A 16,160-nucleotide genomic window follows, 5' to 3' on the forward strand; every position below is an offset into this window, starting at 1 on the left:
CTTTCAGTGGGGAAAGTCACAGCTATCACTAAGATGCAATGCAAAAACGGACATGTTCCATGTCAGGTGCAGTGGTGCATGCCTGTAATCCAAGAGACTTGGGAGACTGAGGCAAGAAGATTCCAAGTTTGAGGTTAGGACCTCTGCAAATTAGCAAGGTCCTAAGCAACTTAGCAAGATTCTTTCTCAAAATTAAAAAATAAACAAACAAAATAAAGGTATTGTGTCCATCTACAAGTAAAGAAAAAATTAAAAAAGGGCTTGGGATGTGGCTCAGTGGTAAGCTAGGATGGGGGAAAGCATGCTACTTTATCTGTTCAGGAGCTAGCTCTAGAGCCTCTACTAGGCCCTGGGTTCAATCCTCAGTACCACATAAAAATAAACAAATAAAAAATAAAGATACTGTGTCCATTTACAACTTAAAATTTTTTAAAAATAAATAATAATTTTAAAAAGTGCTAGAGATGTAGCTTAGTGGTGGATCAGAATACCCCTAGGTTCAATTACTAGTACAAGGTTAAAAAATAAAAAAATAAAAGTAAGGGAAGCTGACCTAAGGGAGGGTGGGACATTAACAGATAGGGCTAGGAAGAATTTGGTAGCTGACCAGACAGGGAATGTTAAAAGAATCAGAGGAATCAAAGATCACCTGAAGTTGCAGACCTGGAGGATGAGAAAGAAAAGTTCTTGAATCATCTAGTCATGTTAGCATCTAGCATCTCATCTATAAAACGAAAGAATACGCCCAAGACAATCCTTAAAGTTTCTAAGAACTCTGGTAACGGCATTAACAATAAGAGCTCAAAGACAAGCTGACGAAACAGTCAGAGGAAAAGACAAAGAGACATAAAACGGTGTTTCCAATGAAGGCATAAAACTAGAAAACATGAAACACAAATTGGTATCTATGTTAGCACTCACTTAAGCAAGAGTATACCTCAAAACTTCCTAGAGGAACTGTGTTGGTGGTGGTAGGGGAAAGTGAATACTTAAAATTGAGCTAAAAAGCCATACAGATCAGAAGATACCTTTGGAAGACCTGGGAACTATGAATATGTGGGATGTCAAGCGATTATAATAGTAAATATCAGCTGGGAAACTGCTGGGTTGACTGAACATTACTATGCCCTCTAGACACCCATTCTCCCAAGTCCATCTGGACATAGGCCACGTGGGTGGGCACTCAAAACAGTGGCCTTGTGGTTGGAACTGGTTCATCTATGGGTCTTTTATGAATCATTTTCAGAGAAATTCACAGGAGCTGAAAATTTTGAGGAAATTAAAAAACATGAAAGAACACCTTTACCAAGCTCAAGATAAAAAATGATTAGAAATGTACTTATAATCACTGCTTTTTGAATGTGGTAACCTATAATGGAAGGAAATTACTTCTGAGGTAGAATGTAGAATGAGTGAAAAGATTTTTTAAAACTTCATATATTCATGTTTGGAATACTTTAAAATGCTAAATTAACATGAAGTGGAGAAAAGTAACATTTTCTTGTCTTCTTAAATATGCTGTGCAGCCGATACTTTATTATAAATAGAAAAAACCACCCCCAGAAAAGCTGGCAAATTCAAGCAGAAAAAGAGCTATTTTCAGTTCCCTCCCTCCTTTCAGTCTGTAATAAGGGTGATGTATTTATATAAGGAAACAAGAGTTTTGTCTTAAAAATAATAAGTATTTCAATCTGATAGAGATTATTTGAACAATGGTCCAAGACAAGTTCTGTTGACAAATTCATCACAAAAAGACAATTGGTCCCTAAAAGGGACTTCAGTATCTGCCTTCAATCTCTGTAGTCTTCCAAGGCTAAATGACACAATGAATGGAATGAAAAAAGTCACCCTTTAGGACCGGATTTCCTTTTTCTTCCAACCTCCTCCTGCCTGTGAATTTCTTAACCTAGAAATGCCATTCAAGCAAATAGTCATCTCCTATTGGGAGCAAGGCTCTTTATACTAAATGTTTCCAATTAACTCAAAACAATATGGCCATTCATAGTGTAATAGAACACTGCAAAGGGCTGACCTTGGCTTTGGTAGCAGCTGAGGCAAGAGCAGCTGCTGCTGCTGTGGCAACATTTCCTTCAGAAATTTCATGTTCCACTTTCTTCTTCCCAGTATCACTTTCTCTTTCTTTACATGTATCAGTGAGTTCCTTGTTCTCTTCGGTCTCTTTTTCTTCTGAAAATATCAGAAAGCTTTATTACCAGTGTACATAGTTTCCATAACCCATGTTCTCTCTCACCTCAGCCCTTTTCTTCTTCTTTTTTTTTTTAAGTTTTGTTCAATCATTCCAAGCATTTAGGTCTGCCACTTTTTGAGATGTACTTTCTAAATGTCTTCCTGTTATTTCTCTAGGTTCTGTGTATAGTTCCCTTGGATATAAAGGAAAATTCAGGAGAACTTAACCTAAGACCCACAAATTTGTTTTAGTAAGCAGAATGCTCTGGGAACCCCTAGGGTCTAAAGAAAATCAGAAACTGAGAACAAAGTATTTCCACAAGCCTTGAGGAAGGTAAAAAGGGTTATATCAACCAATGACAATGATAATAAAATGGCAGGTATAGGGGCTGTGCTTCAGTGGTATTGAATAACTAGTTCATCTGTGTACTATTGAAAATGAAGAGGCAAAATAAAACTACTAGAATCAGCACTGGTACCTAGCTGCTAAATGAAATTCAAATGCGAATTTATTACATTAAAATACAAACCCAAAATAGATGAAGAAACATTTCTACCTGCATTTTTCATGCATTTTTTAATAATTACATAATAATGAAATCTAAGGAACTTTTCAAATTACCTGACTTGATATCTTCACTAACTTCACTATCCTGTTCCTTCTCACTATTTTTTTCGTTTTCTCCATCTTGTACTTTATCACCTTCACCTGTTTCATTTTCCACTTTGTTTTCTGCCTGAAAGAGGTACAAAAACAAGAGAATAAGGAGTTAGTTAAAAACAGTCCTTTTAGAAGCAGGAAGAAATGCTACCAGGAAAAAAAAAGCTGACAAAGTTTTTTAATCTAACCATTTGTTGGTGATCTTAGGGACAGCCACCAAAAAGCAAATGTTCATGCACTGGGAACTGAATACTACAATTCCTTGGACAAATATGGTATTATTTTCGGATTTTGAAATTCCTATGACTCTAGATAAATTATATCACATCATCTATAAAATGGAGACACAATCATTAATTTGATCAAGCTGCTTTAAGAATTACATGAGGGCTAGGGTTGTGGCTTAGCACATGCAAGGCCCTGGGTTCGATCCTCAGCATCACATAAAAATAAATAAAAAATAAAGGTATTTCCAACTACAACTAAAAAATAAATATTAAAAAAACAAGATTTAAAAAAATGAATGAATGGAATAAAAATATTGTGTCCAACTACAATTAAAAAATAAATATTAAAAAAAAGAATTAAATAAAATCAAACCTGGTAAAGGTTGCATCAAAATGATGCAAACTTATAATCCCAAATATTCAAGAGACCAGGACAGGAAAACTGCAAATGGGTGAGGCCAGCCTGGGCAATTTAACAAGATCTTGTCTCCAAAAAAAAAAAAAAAAACAAAAAAGGCATATAATGTAATTTAGTGGTAGAGTAGAATGTTTATATAAAGCACTGGGTTTTATTCACAGTACTGCCCAAAAAAGAAATTCAGGGGAGAAAAAACAAGAAAATACAAAGCATGAGACACAGTAGGAATTACAATCCATTTTATTATTATCCTATATTCTCCTTATCTATAAATTAAGAATATCACATGTAATCAAGACTTAAATCCCTGCTTTTACATACCCAAATGGTGGCTGACTGCCCATTATATTCTGTAACAGTCTGGGGAATGTAAACACCCATATCCAGTCCTTGAAGAGGCTATATGGTCTTATTCTGTCCAGCCTACCTTGAATTTACAATTTCCTACGAACAGCGAATAGGTCAATAACATTCTGAGCACTTTGATGCCCTCCTTGCATTGATATACTATTGTCTCTCCCTACCTAGCATTGTTAATAGTTCTATCCACTCTTTAATCCCAGTGGCTCAGGAGGATGAGGCAGGAGGATCATGAGTTCAAATTCAGCCTCAGCCTCAGCAACTCAGTGAGACCCTGTCTCTATTTTGTATTTTTACTTAAAATACAAAATAGGGCTGAAGATGTGGTTTAATGGTGCTACACGCACTACTAGTTTAATCCCTAGTAACCCCCCCCCCAAAAAAAATACCTCAAATATCAGCTTCTCATTAAATCTTTTATAATATTCTGCTGGCAGTTAACTCTCTTAGAAAACAATGTCATGACTTTAATTCTCTTCCGGAACAAGTATAGGAACTAGAGACTAAAATTCAATACTCACCATTAACATTAACTTTTTAAAAAGTTTGTGGGGTTACAGACTGAACCCAGGGTCGTGTGCATGCAAGGCAAGCAACAACTGAGCTATATCCCCAGCAACACTAACTTTTGTATTCATATTTCTAAATTGTGTCTGAAAGAGGTACAAAAGAAGATAGGGTATGGATAAATCTTCAGCAAATAAATAAGTGGAAAATTCTTATCATATGTTGGAAGAACTATATCTTAAACAACAAATCCAAGTGGTTGACAGAACTATTCATAGTTCCCTGAAAGGGATTCAAACAAATACAAAAAACTTGAAACCATTATGTTCAAAAGGCATGCTCTCTCTCTGGTTTTTCCTACTGTAAGACAATTCAAATAGACCTTACCTTTTCAGGCTGCTGAGCTTCAGGGTCTGTTTCCATTTTTTCTTCTTCACCTCCTTCTACAAGTAAAAAAATAAGAAAATTATGGACAGAGCTAAAAATTTTAAGGCAAAAATCAAATTACTTAGCACACATTTAACAAATTTTTAATCAGATACTAAATACTGATAAGCCCAATATTCACCAAACTCCAAGAGCATCACATTCTGGCTGGAGAGGATACAAACCAACAAGTCAACCACAGTTCACAAGAGGCACTATGAGATGTGTTGGGAAGCAGAGGGGTGCATGACTACTTGTCACAGAATGATGACAACTACATGAGCATTTTCTAAGCAGAAATGTCACTGGGGCAGTGATAGCATGTGCATACAGAAGAGCATTCTAGGGAGAAAAAAGATAGGTACAGAGGAAATACAAACCACAAGAAAATAAAAATTACAGGGAGATGATGTTGGTGTGGCTTGCATAATAAAGTTCCCTGAGGGGCTGGGGTTGTGGCTCAGCGGTAGAGCACTTGCCTAGCACAAAGTAAGAAAATTTCCTAACATTAAGGTGCTACTATCTTTTCAGTTTCTTTCACAAATGTGAAAAGGCTACCTGATGTTTTATGAAGCCATCGCTCCAATGGCTAAAGGAACATGTTCTTGTAAATGCTTTTAGTAATCTTTTGATTTCTAAAATAGTAAATATCAACAGACATAATCTTCATAAATTGAAGCACCTTGGGCTCCTAAATTTTGTTGAAGAGCATAAAGGACAACTGAGATCAAAAGTTTTGAGAATTACTAGTAAAATCAATGTTGTCCTGTCAAAGAGGAACAGAAATGAGTAGCCTGGCAGGAAGTTATTCAATACTGGGAGACTATTCCTGTCTTTCCCTACATTGAAGTTTAAGCATTTCACAAGACGGCAATATACAGCTCAAACTTGTGAGTCTTCTAGCTCTCAACATCTTAGTTATAATCTACCTTTCTGGCCATGCTTGCTATGTCCCCATTTGAACTTTGTACAATGGCCAGTCTGCTTTAATTCCTACACTAAATAACCTTCCCTTCTGTTTCTGTGCCTTCATTCTCATTGTTCTACACAAAAGACTACTTGCTCCAATCTGCTCAGTGACATTCTGAACATCTTTTCCATGTTCAGCTCAAATTCCACTCTCCTTGTGAAGCCTTTCTAAGTCTAAAATAATGTGTAACTTTGTTCTGTTATAGCACTTCCTATGCATAGTGGTCCTTGAACCAATTAGTACTATGCATCCTTCACTGTATCCCCAAACTCTCCAACAATGGAATGGTTTTTTTCATGTATGTGTAAACCTCAATCATTAGAGGTTATTAAAGTGTTTTATATAACTTCTGAATTGCTAATAACAAGAGGTATTCATTGCGTAAACAAAATGCCTGATCTGATAAAATGGTCCCTGAAAGGCAGGCAATTATATAAGGAAAGACATTTTCTTCCTGAAAATATGAGTAATCAAGGAAGTCACTTAAATTCTAACTAGTCCTTAAAGGTTAAATCGTCCAATTAAGAAGTGCTGGGCTGGGGATGTGGCTCAAGCGGTAGCGCGCTCGCCTGGCATGCGTGCGGCCTGGGTTCGATCCTCAGCACCACGTACAAACAAAGATGTTGTGTCCGCCGAAAAACTAAAAATAAATAAATTTTTTAAAAAAAAGTGCTCAGAAATTTGAGTCTCTATTTCAATGTCTTTTAAAACAGATCTGAAAGGGACATTTTAATATAAGAGTAATAAAGAGAAGAGAGAAGCCCACTCCACAAGATATGAGTCTCATAATAAAATACTGTTCCTCTGTTTTCTTGGGTCCACTGCCCTAGTGTATTTTTACACGTGGTGCTTTAGAAGTGCCTGACTTTATAAATAGTGTTATGGAAATCCTCATGGTGAGAATAGTGAGGCTATTTATAAGTTATGAGTAGTATCTGAGGCAAGAATTCTAACAGTCACTTCTGAGTTTTACGTTCCTAGAAAGTAACCTTTTCAATATTATTATAGGATGATCTTCTTAATCTCCTGATAGGCTACAGATCTAAATCTTCTTGAAAACTAGGTATGATAACTTGGGCTGTTCTTTACAGTGCTGTGACAATGGCTCCACAGATGTATTCTTTGAAGTCCTTCATTCTTCAGGCTAAGGAGCTCTGTGGACATTACATGAATTGATCATGAAAGAATCTTCTCTAATCATCCTATTTGTGATTCAATTTCCCAAAAGCATAGTTAATTATAAGGATAACCCAAAAATTCACCTCTGAAATTTCTCTAAACTAAAATTAAGATAAGATAGTTAATTTAATCTTTATCAAAAAGGTAATAAGATTTTAAAAACCCTGATACTTGAGATGAGGAAATAGCAATGGGGATTATGATAAAAAGTATGACAGACCCTTACTGGTTCTTTTTAGGTATGGGGATTTAACCCAGGAGCGCTTTACCACTAAGCTACATCCCCAGTCCTTTTTATTTGTATACAGGGACTCACTGCATTATTTAGTGTTTTATTAAATTGACAAGGATGGCCTTGAACTTGTGATCCTCCTGCTTTAGCTTCCTGAGTCACTGGAATTACAGGCATGTACATCATGACCAGCACCCTTACTGGTTCTTGAATGTGCACGCTCATTCCAACTTTCTTCATGAAAAATTTAATATCCCAAAAGGGGCCAAAATTTACTATAGTAGTTAATGTAGGAAAATGTCCTCATCTTCAAATAAATAAATACATACGATGGAACTGCTTACAGTGCAAAGAATCATTCTGTCCACAATTTACTTTAAAATAGTTCACCAAAAATAACAAATAACCACTTATTTAGATAGCAAGACACCTATGGGCTAAGTGGTTGCCCAGTGGTAAGAATATGTGCTGGGCTGAGGATGTGGCTCAAGCAGTAGCATGCTTGCCTGGCATGTGAGGGGCCCTGGGTTCTATCCTCAACACCGCATAAAAATAAAATAAAGATATTGTGTCCACCTAAAACTAAAAAATAAATATTAAAAAAAAAAAAGAATATGTGCTAAGAATGCACAAGACCCCACATTTAATCCCCTGCATTTAATTGCACACTTCTGCGCGCAAACACACACACAGGAACTATACAGTTAGATAAATATGGTAAAGCTAAACCTGATGGGTATAGAAAAATTTCACCAAATAGCCTATCAATTTCAGTATATTTGTTATAAATAAAGAGGTTATCAGAAAAACTATTTTGTTTAGCCTACAGGTCAAGTGAAGAAAAAACTTAACGAAGCCATTTAATAAAATCCTGAACAAAGCCTTGTCCCCCCACCCCCCCACACCGGGGATTGAATCCAGGGCCTTGAACATGTAGACAACTATTCTACCACCGAGCTATAGCCCCAGACCATAATAAAACTTTTTAATAATAGTTTTAGTGATGCAACAAAGAAAAAAATTTTGATGTTTAAATATATTACATAATTAATCAATTTAACAACTACTTGATAGTGTCAGTGTCACTATCTTTCTCTTCTTTTTTTTTTTCCTCCCTCAGTACTGGGTCTTGAAATCAGGGGCACTCTATCAGTGAGTGACATTCCTTGCTCATTTTATTTTGAGGCAGGGTCTCACTAAGTTGCTAAGGCTGGCCTCAAATTTGCAACCCTCCTGTGTTAGCCTTCTATGTCACAGGGATTACAGGTATAAGAGATAGGGCATGTTCTCAACACAACAGTTGAAACGGCCAGATTCTGACAATCCTTTGCTTAATTCCTCCACTGGCTCTACCTTACTTAGGGTAAACATTAAAACTTTATGAGGTTTTGAACAACCCACAATAAAAAATTAAAAAAAAACAAAACAAAACAAAAAAAAACTTTATGAGGAACCACAAGGGGTCTCATCATCTAATAGGAATGCCTGTCTCTGCCAATCCAGAACTTCCTTATTGTTCCTCAATTGTGCTGGGTAGATACTGCCCAGGGCCCTTTATAGGCTGCTCCCCTGCCTGGAACACTCTTATTCTAGGTGTCTACATGGCTCCCTCCCTGACCTGATTTACATCTTCATTTGAATGTAACTTTGTCAATGAGACATTATCTGACCATTATTTACAATACCTATGTAACCCCACCTTTCAATTTCTGGATTTTAAAATGAAAACAATGCTACTTCCTCATTCAGACCATTTCAAATTGCAGTTCCCCATATTTCACTCTTATCCTCCTCATTCCTGCTTTATTTTTCACTATAGCATTTGTCATCCAACACACTCTTTCTATATATTAAATTTTTATTTATATATTCAAATTTTATCAAGTCCACAGAGCAGGGATTTTGGTCTACTTTATTCACAAGTACCATAGCATTGAGAACACAAAAAAAATTACATGATAACGTTTACTATTTCATCCATCATTGTAAGTTAATATTTAAAAGCTCATTTAAGAAAAACCTTTAATCCAAAATGCTTCTCTCGAATAGGCTCAATACACTCACACTGAATGACTTGGTGGGTTTATTTTTTTCAGCATTCAACAGCACATAAATGATCAACCACAGTTATACTGCCCGCCTGGTGTCCTTGGGTGTTTCTGTAAGCAGATCCTATTCTCAGAAGGGTTTGGGTCTTCTTCCATTGTATTTCCATATAAGAATATAAGATAGTACAGTACTTTGGAGCTTTTAGGCCTTTAAAGATCTTTCCTCAATAAATAAAAACTGTATAGGCATATCTATGTATCTTACTTATATTTTACTTCTGGTACCCTACTTTAGAGAAGAGAGTTTACAAATTCATCGGAGAATTAAAACAAATAAACAAACAAAAATCCTGGGGCAGGGGGATGTAGCACAGGTGGTAGAGTACTTGCCTCACATCTACAAGGTCCTGGGTTCAATCCCCAGCATCTCAGAAAAGGAGAGAAAAACAAAACAAAACAAAACACCACTTTACATTTGATGTTGATTTCTCCTACTTTCCCCTCAGGGCAAATAAAAAAATCTAATAATATTTTTAATTAGCCCCCCCCAAAGGTCTCAAATATCAATAATTTTTGAATACTCAGAATGGTCTGTCAAAAACAAACAAACAAACAAACAAACCCCTAACAACACAAATTTAGAGGAACCAGATCTTGATGAATATACAGTGAAGAAGATGAACTATAAAAAAGTTCCTTTCTGTAAAGTTGCTATGATGTGGATATGGTTTGAGTGTGTCCCCTAAAAGATTATGAGTTGAGTGTAATAATGTTAAGAGGGGAGGTCTAATAAAAAAAAAAATGGAAACAAGCTAAATATCCACCAAAGGATGAATCGATAAACAAAATGTGGTACATACACACACACACACACACACACAAAGAGAATGCTAATCATCCATAATAAGGAATAAACTCCTGTCACTGTCACATGGGTGAAACTGGAGACCAATATATTAAGTGAAGTAAGTCAGGCACAGAGAGAAGTTACCCCAAAGTCTCACTCATATGTGGAATATAAAAAAATTAATGTAATAGAAATTAAAAGCAGAATGGTGCTTACCACAGGCTAAAGTGAGTAAGGGATGAGAGAGACAGAAATGTTAGTCAATGGGTACTAAGTTACAGTTAGATACAAGAAACAAATTCTGGTGTGCTATTGCAAAGTAGGCTGACTACAGATAAGATATTGTTAGCAAACTAGGTTAATGATAGAAACAAAAAAAAAATCTTACATTTCCTAAGGAAGCATATTTTTTCCCATTTTATAATTTAACTACAGTTAATAAAATAATTATTTTACACAGTAAATGAAGTAAAATTTAAATTCTACCATACACCTACCATCCAAGTGCATTCTGAGGATCTTTCTAAGTAAAATCTGGTGAGCTATGCAATAGGCCATTATTTTGTTCTATGACATGTATGAGGCACACTGTTGACTTTCCACTACGAATTTTGCTGAGTTAGTTCCAAAGGAGAAACATTTGTTGTTTTCTAATTTAATCCAGTAGTCAAAGCCTAATATAAATCAGATTAACTATAACAGGCCTGCATTAGTTATAAAAACATGTTCACAACTCATTCAGAAATATTCATATTAGAATGGTATTTTTCGAAGCCCTTATTAAAAGTATCCAAATACTGGGCTGGGGATATAGTTCATTTGATAGAGTGCCTGTGTCCCATACACAAGGCCCTGGGTTCAATCCACAGCACCACCAAAAAAAAAAAAAAAAAAAAAAAATCCAAATTCTATTGCTGCAACTAGTGAGTTTACTATATCACACCTGGCACAGTTTAACTAACAGGCTACTTCCAGATACATGAATTAACTTTGCTGCTCTCCTCATTCAAAGGCCAGATGGAGTCTCAAAAGTTTCCTGCAACAGTCTTTCCCAAAGTTTGCCCACTGCAGAAATCAGACATTCACAGATTAATTAAGAAGCTCCAGCCTCACAAAGACTAAGCCTATTAAATATTTTGGTCTTCTTTGTTTCAAATTCTACTTCTAAGTTTCAAATTAGAAATGGCTAAATTTGCAAGTTGTTTTTTAACCACTGATGCTCTATGGTATGTATCATCCCTCCACCCACAATTTTTAAATCGGTACATGTAAAAGTATGTCCTGCATTTTGCAAAGTACAGGAGCTTCACTGAACGAATAAGAAGGCTTTGCCAATACTTTTCATTTCCATGACCATGGGGAACCAAAAGACCCTACAAAGAACACCCCCCACCCCGCGCATTAAAAAAAAGTTGAGTAAAATAAAATCCAGGAATAAATTAACTTCAGGTTTTCCCAGTCTAAACTGGGCACTGTCTTGTGATGCAGAATTGACAAAAAGAAACAGAGATGTGTCTTGGCTTCCTAATTTCAGTCTGAACTAAAGAAAAGGAAAATACGTGAGTTTTCAAACTAACAAATGACTGTATATAGCTCTTCAAAATCAAAGGCCTAGTACTTCATATATAGGCAATACTAAGAAAAGTTAGGGCAAAAAATTTAATGAGAGGTTTGATTAATCTGAAAACAAGTCTCTTGTATAAGAACATTTAACAAATTACTGATGGGTATATAAAGTGATTTGAGTCATTTTACTCCTTTTCAAGACTGATTATAAACCCTTAAGTGGTTAAAAGGGGAATATTATAGAAATTTTTATCTAAGTTATAAAAGTCAAAGGGAATTAAACATAAATATACAAATTTAAAACAATTCAACATAAATTGAACACAAAAAGTACCTTCAATATTCTTATAACTAGTGCTGGGGTTGTGGCTCAGCGGTACAGCGCTCACCTAGCACGTGCGAGGCCCTGGGTTCGATCCTCAGCACCACATAAAAATAAATAAATAACGATATTGTATCCAACTACAACTAAAAAATAAATATTAAAAACACAAATTCTTATAACAATATGCTCAAAACCTAGATCTACAGCTATCAAATGCTTCACAAGTGGGATATTGTTATCAACTGCGGGACTTTTTTTTTTTTTTTTAAACTTTGAGCTACCATAAAAAAAGCAGTAAGAGAGAAAAAAGTCATACTAATTTTAAGAGGCAAGGTTATGATTATTTATGAAGTATTTTTTAGAAAGCTGCTGGGAAATACAAACATCTAGTAACCCTGTTCTTGTATTCAGCAGTGACTCACCAAGCTTCTCAGGCTCTTCAGGCCCTGTGCCTGCAATACAGCTGCTCTCCAAGCCATAGGTAGGATCCACTTTCCCAGAGGCTCGGGCAGCCTCTTGTACTTTCTTAACATGGGCTTCAACCAACTCCAGTGGTACCTCCTCTCGGACCCGAGAAAACTCCTCTGGTTCAACAATAAAAATGGAATAATAACCTAGTTTTACACAAATATTTGCCTTAATTTTAAAACTGCTAGGATGTGTGACAAAGTAATATTCTCTTGGATGTAGTGACCTCCTTTGGGCTCAGTCCTTATACCAGCAAAATGAGATAAACATTAATGATTTATCTTATATATCACAGTCTTGCTAACTGCTACATTTAAAGTACCTCACTTTAACATGTTTTAGTACTTTTTACAAAGCACATGGTGTCTCTAAAGGATAACGTCTGATTTTTATTATGTATAGAAATTAATTTAACAGCTAGTAATATTTAAATTTGATAAAAATTAAGGTTTTTTGTTGGACAGATGGATTGGGGTGGGAGTCCATACCCAAAGCTGCTTTTGCTGCAGCAGATGCCACACGTGGGTCCACCACAGATGCCAAAAAAGCAACAGTACTCATGACTGGATTTCCCGACTGACTGAAAGGAACTGGCTGATAGGCCAGAGGCCCAAGGGAAGCATCTGAATTTTCGAGGTATGGGTCCTCAATGGGAAGCCTCAAAAAGTGGAGGATGCATTCATCCTGAGTACGACTTCCAACATGTTCTGACACTTTGTTCCAATCATCCTTATACATCTCCAGGGCCTAAAATAGAAAAAAAAGGACTATTAATAGGGTTTAACAAGGAATAATATGTAATGAAATTAGAAGCCTGTCACTGTTCTTTAGATAGCTATTAAAAAAAAAAAAACAAACAACAACAACAAAAAAAAACAAATGGCTTTTGTTATACATAAAAAGGTGAATTTGAGCTGGACACGGTGGTGCATGCCTGTAATCCCTGTGGCGTGGGAGGCTGAGGCAGGAGGATTGTGGATTCAAAGTCAGCTCTTCTAAAAACAAAAAACAAAAAACAAAGTCAGCTCTTCTTATTTTTTATTTTGAGACAGGGTCTCACAAAGTTGCAGATGCTAGTCTCACTCTTGTGATCTTCCTTCCTCAACTTTGTCAGTAGCTGGGATTATAGGTGTGCACACCACGCCTGGCTCCCAGGTCTTTTCATGTAGAAATTGATAAACTGATAATATAATTCATAATGTATACAAATGTCTACTTTTAAAATTTATAATTTCTCAGGGAATCCTAAAAGTCTCCAATAAAAAGTAATATATCGGGGCTGGGGATGTGGCTCAAGCGGTAGCACGCTCGCCTGGCATGTGTGCGGCCCGGGTTCGATCCTCAGCACCACATACAAACAAAGATGTTGTGTCCACCGAAAACTAAAATAAAAAATAAAATAAATAAATAAAAAAAAAAAAAAAAAAAAAAAGTAATATATCTGTAAGAGGAAAAAGGTGAAAATCAGGAATATGTAGTGTTTAGAATGTCAAGGCAAACACAGTGGTGCGCTCCTGTAATTGGAACGACTCGTAAGGCTGAAGCAAGCGAATCACAAGTTTTACGCCAGCTTCAGCAATTTAGGAAGACCTTAAACAACTTAATGAGACCCTATTTAAAAATAAAATTAAAAGGCTGGGGAAGTAGCTCAGTGGTAAATTGGTCTGGGTTTAATCCCCAGTTTAAAACAAACAGATCAATGGGTCAAAGAACTAGTACAGCATATTGGTGCATGCCTGTAATCCCAACTGCTTGGGAAGCTAAGGCAGGAGGATTGCAAGCCTGGGCAACTTAGCAAGACCCTATCCCCAACAAAATTTTTAAAAATATTTTTTGTTGTAGATGGACACAAAACATTTACTTTATTTATGTATTATTATTATTATGCGGTACTGAGGTTCGAACTCAGTGCCTCACATGTGCTAGGCAAGCACTCTACCACTGCACTATGACTCCAACCCCATCACAAAATTTAGAGTGCAGGCCCTTGGTTCAATCCCGATACAGCATAAAAATTAAAACAAAAAATCTGTAGTGATTTACTGAATTTACTACTCTTATTCTATACTCTCAGGGCTATCTTTCTTTTCTTTTTCTTTTTGGTAGTGTTGCAGATGGGGCCTTTGGCATGTTGAACAAGTGCTCTGCTACCAAGCTATATCACTAGCCCTACTAGGGCTATGGTTTTCAATGGAGACAATTACACCTTTTTGGAGACATGTGGAAATGTTAGGAGACATTTGTGATGATGCAAGTAGGGAGATAATACTATACTAGTATCTACTGAGTAAAGGCCATGGATGTTGTGAAATGTCCTATATTGCACACAGGAACCCAACTTCCCCCGATCATATGGCTCAAATGTTAATAACATTGAATGACAACCTTAGTTTCAAGGCCTAATTACCTGTGAGATGGGTTTTCTACAATAGTTTGCTTTATGTTTACTTGCCTCAGTGAATTCATAAGCCTGGGCTCCAAATGCTGCTCCAGGCTTTCATTCTTACTGCAGTGATAGAGGACAATTCTATCTTTTGTTTGTTTGTTTGTTTTTTTGAGAATTTTAATATTTATTTTGTAGTTTTTGGCTGACACAACATCTTTGTTTATATGTGGTGCTGAGGATTGAACCCGGGCCGCACGCTTGCCAGGCGAGCGCACTACTGCTTCAGCCACATCCCCAGCCCGATAGAGGACAATTCTAAAACTAAATCAGCAAATGCTCTACTCATTAAATCCTTGAAAAGTTAGGGAAATTAGGGTTTCCTTTGGATATTCAGTGACTTCAGGTAGTTCTAGAGGGAATTACTTAGAAGCCAAAAACATACCTATTAGGACTGTCTCAAATTTCTAATTACAGGTAGAACATACTCTATCATAACCTTTTCCAATGAACTTGTTATCTTCTTCATTCATTTTGCTTCAATCAATCAAAAAAAAAAGTTAAAATTTTTTAAATTTTTATTTGCAGTACTGAGGATTGCAGTACTGGGGGCACTCAATGACTGAGGTACATTCCCAGCCCTTTCTATATTTGAGACAATTTGCTAAATTGCCAAGGCTGGGTCGGAACTTGGGATCTTCCTGCCTCAGCCCCCGAGGTAGCTAGGATTGTAAGCATGCACCACAGTGCCTGGTGAAAGTTTTTTTTTTTTCTCCAGAATAAAGCTGGATTTGGGGAACCTTTCCAGATGCAAAATCTAAGCCAGAGTTAGCATCTAGAAGAACATACGGATCAGAAAGAGTAAAATGCCACAGCCTGGACACTGACTGTAGTATTACATGAAAGGGGGAAATTGGAGAAAAGACTTCAATAGGGAAAAAAGTGAAAGACTGGCCAGGAAGGGAATAGGGTGACACAAAGAAGTTTTTTTACTAGATATTTATTCCGGGATCAAGCCTTCATACTTAGATTCTTGGAACTTTTCTCTCTGTACTTTAATTCATCACTTTCTGTATTGCTAAACTGAAGTATGTTTCCCCAAAATACATTTCTATCCTGCCTAAAACAATTTCACTGCTTATCATTATCTTATGACGTTAAAGCCAATTATCACTAGGAGTCTGCCATCTCACTCTTTCTTCTTTAAATTCCAGAATACGCAGACCCCACAACAATTCCTATGTATTGTGAATAAGAGTTTATTCTATACTAGAAACACCTTGTATTAGAACAACTACTTCCATACCATTCCCAGAAAGCTATTCATTTTATCTTATATATGCAGCCCATTTGCAT

At 36.3% G+C, this 16,160-nt stretch overlaps 1 protein-coding gene across 2 annotated transcripts in view; it reads right to left on the reverse strand.

Moving 5' to 3' along the window:
• Positions 1-16,160, reverse strand: part of Smarcc1 (SWI/SNF related, matrix associated, actin dependent regulator of chromatin subfamily c member 1) — a 142,281-nt gene that overhangs the window by 32,254 nt on the left and 93,867 nt on the right. For both annotated transcript variants that reach the window (XM_046436403.1, XM_046436404.1), the window contains exons 20-24: positions 12,910-13,168; positions 12,376-12,537; positions 4,748-4,803; positions 2,810-2,924; positions 2,033-2,187 (exon numbers count right to left, since the gene is read on the reverse strand). In XM_046436403.1, coding sequence (XP_046292359.1) covers positions 2,033-2,187; positions 2,810-2,924; positions 4,748-4,803; positions 12,376-12,537; positions 12,910-13,168 — 747 coding nt within the window. The remainder of the gene's footprint in view (positions 1-2,032; positions 2,188-2,809; positions 2,925-4,747; positions 4,804-12,375; positions 12,538-12,909; positions 13,169-16,160) is intronic.

The sequence above is a fragment of the Marmota monax genome, unplaced genomic scaffold (genome assembly GCF_021218885.2).
Source record: "Marmota monax isolate L192 unplaced genomic scaffold, Marmota_monax_Labrador192_F-V1.1 WCK01_AAM20220418_F8-fsc00021, whole genome shotgun sequence".
In the NCBI taxonomy this organism is placed as follows: Eukaryota; Metazoa; Chordata; class Mammalia; order Rodentia; family Sciuridae; genus Marmota; species Marmota monax.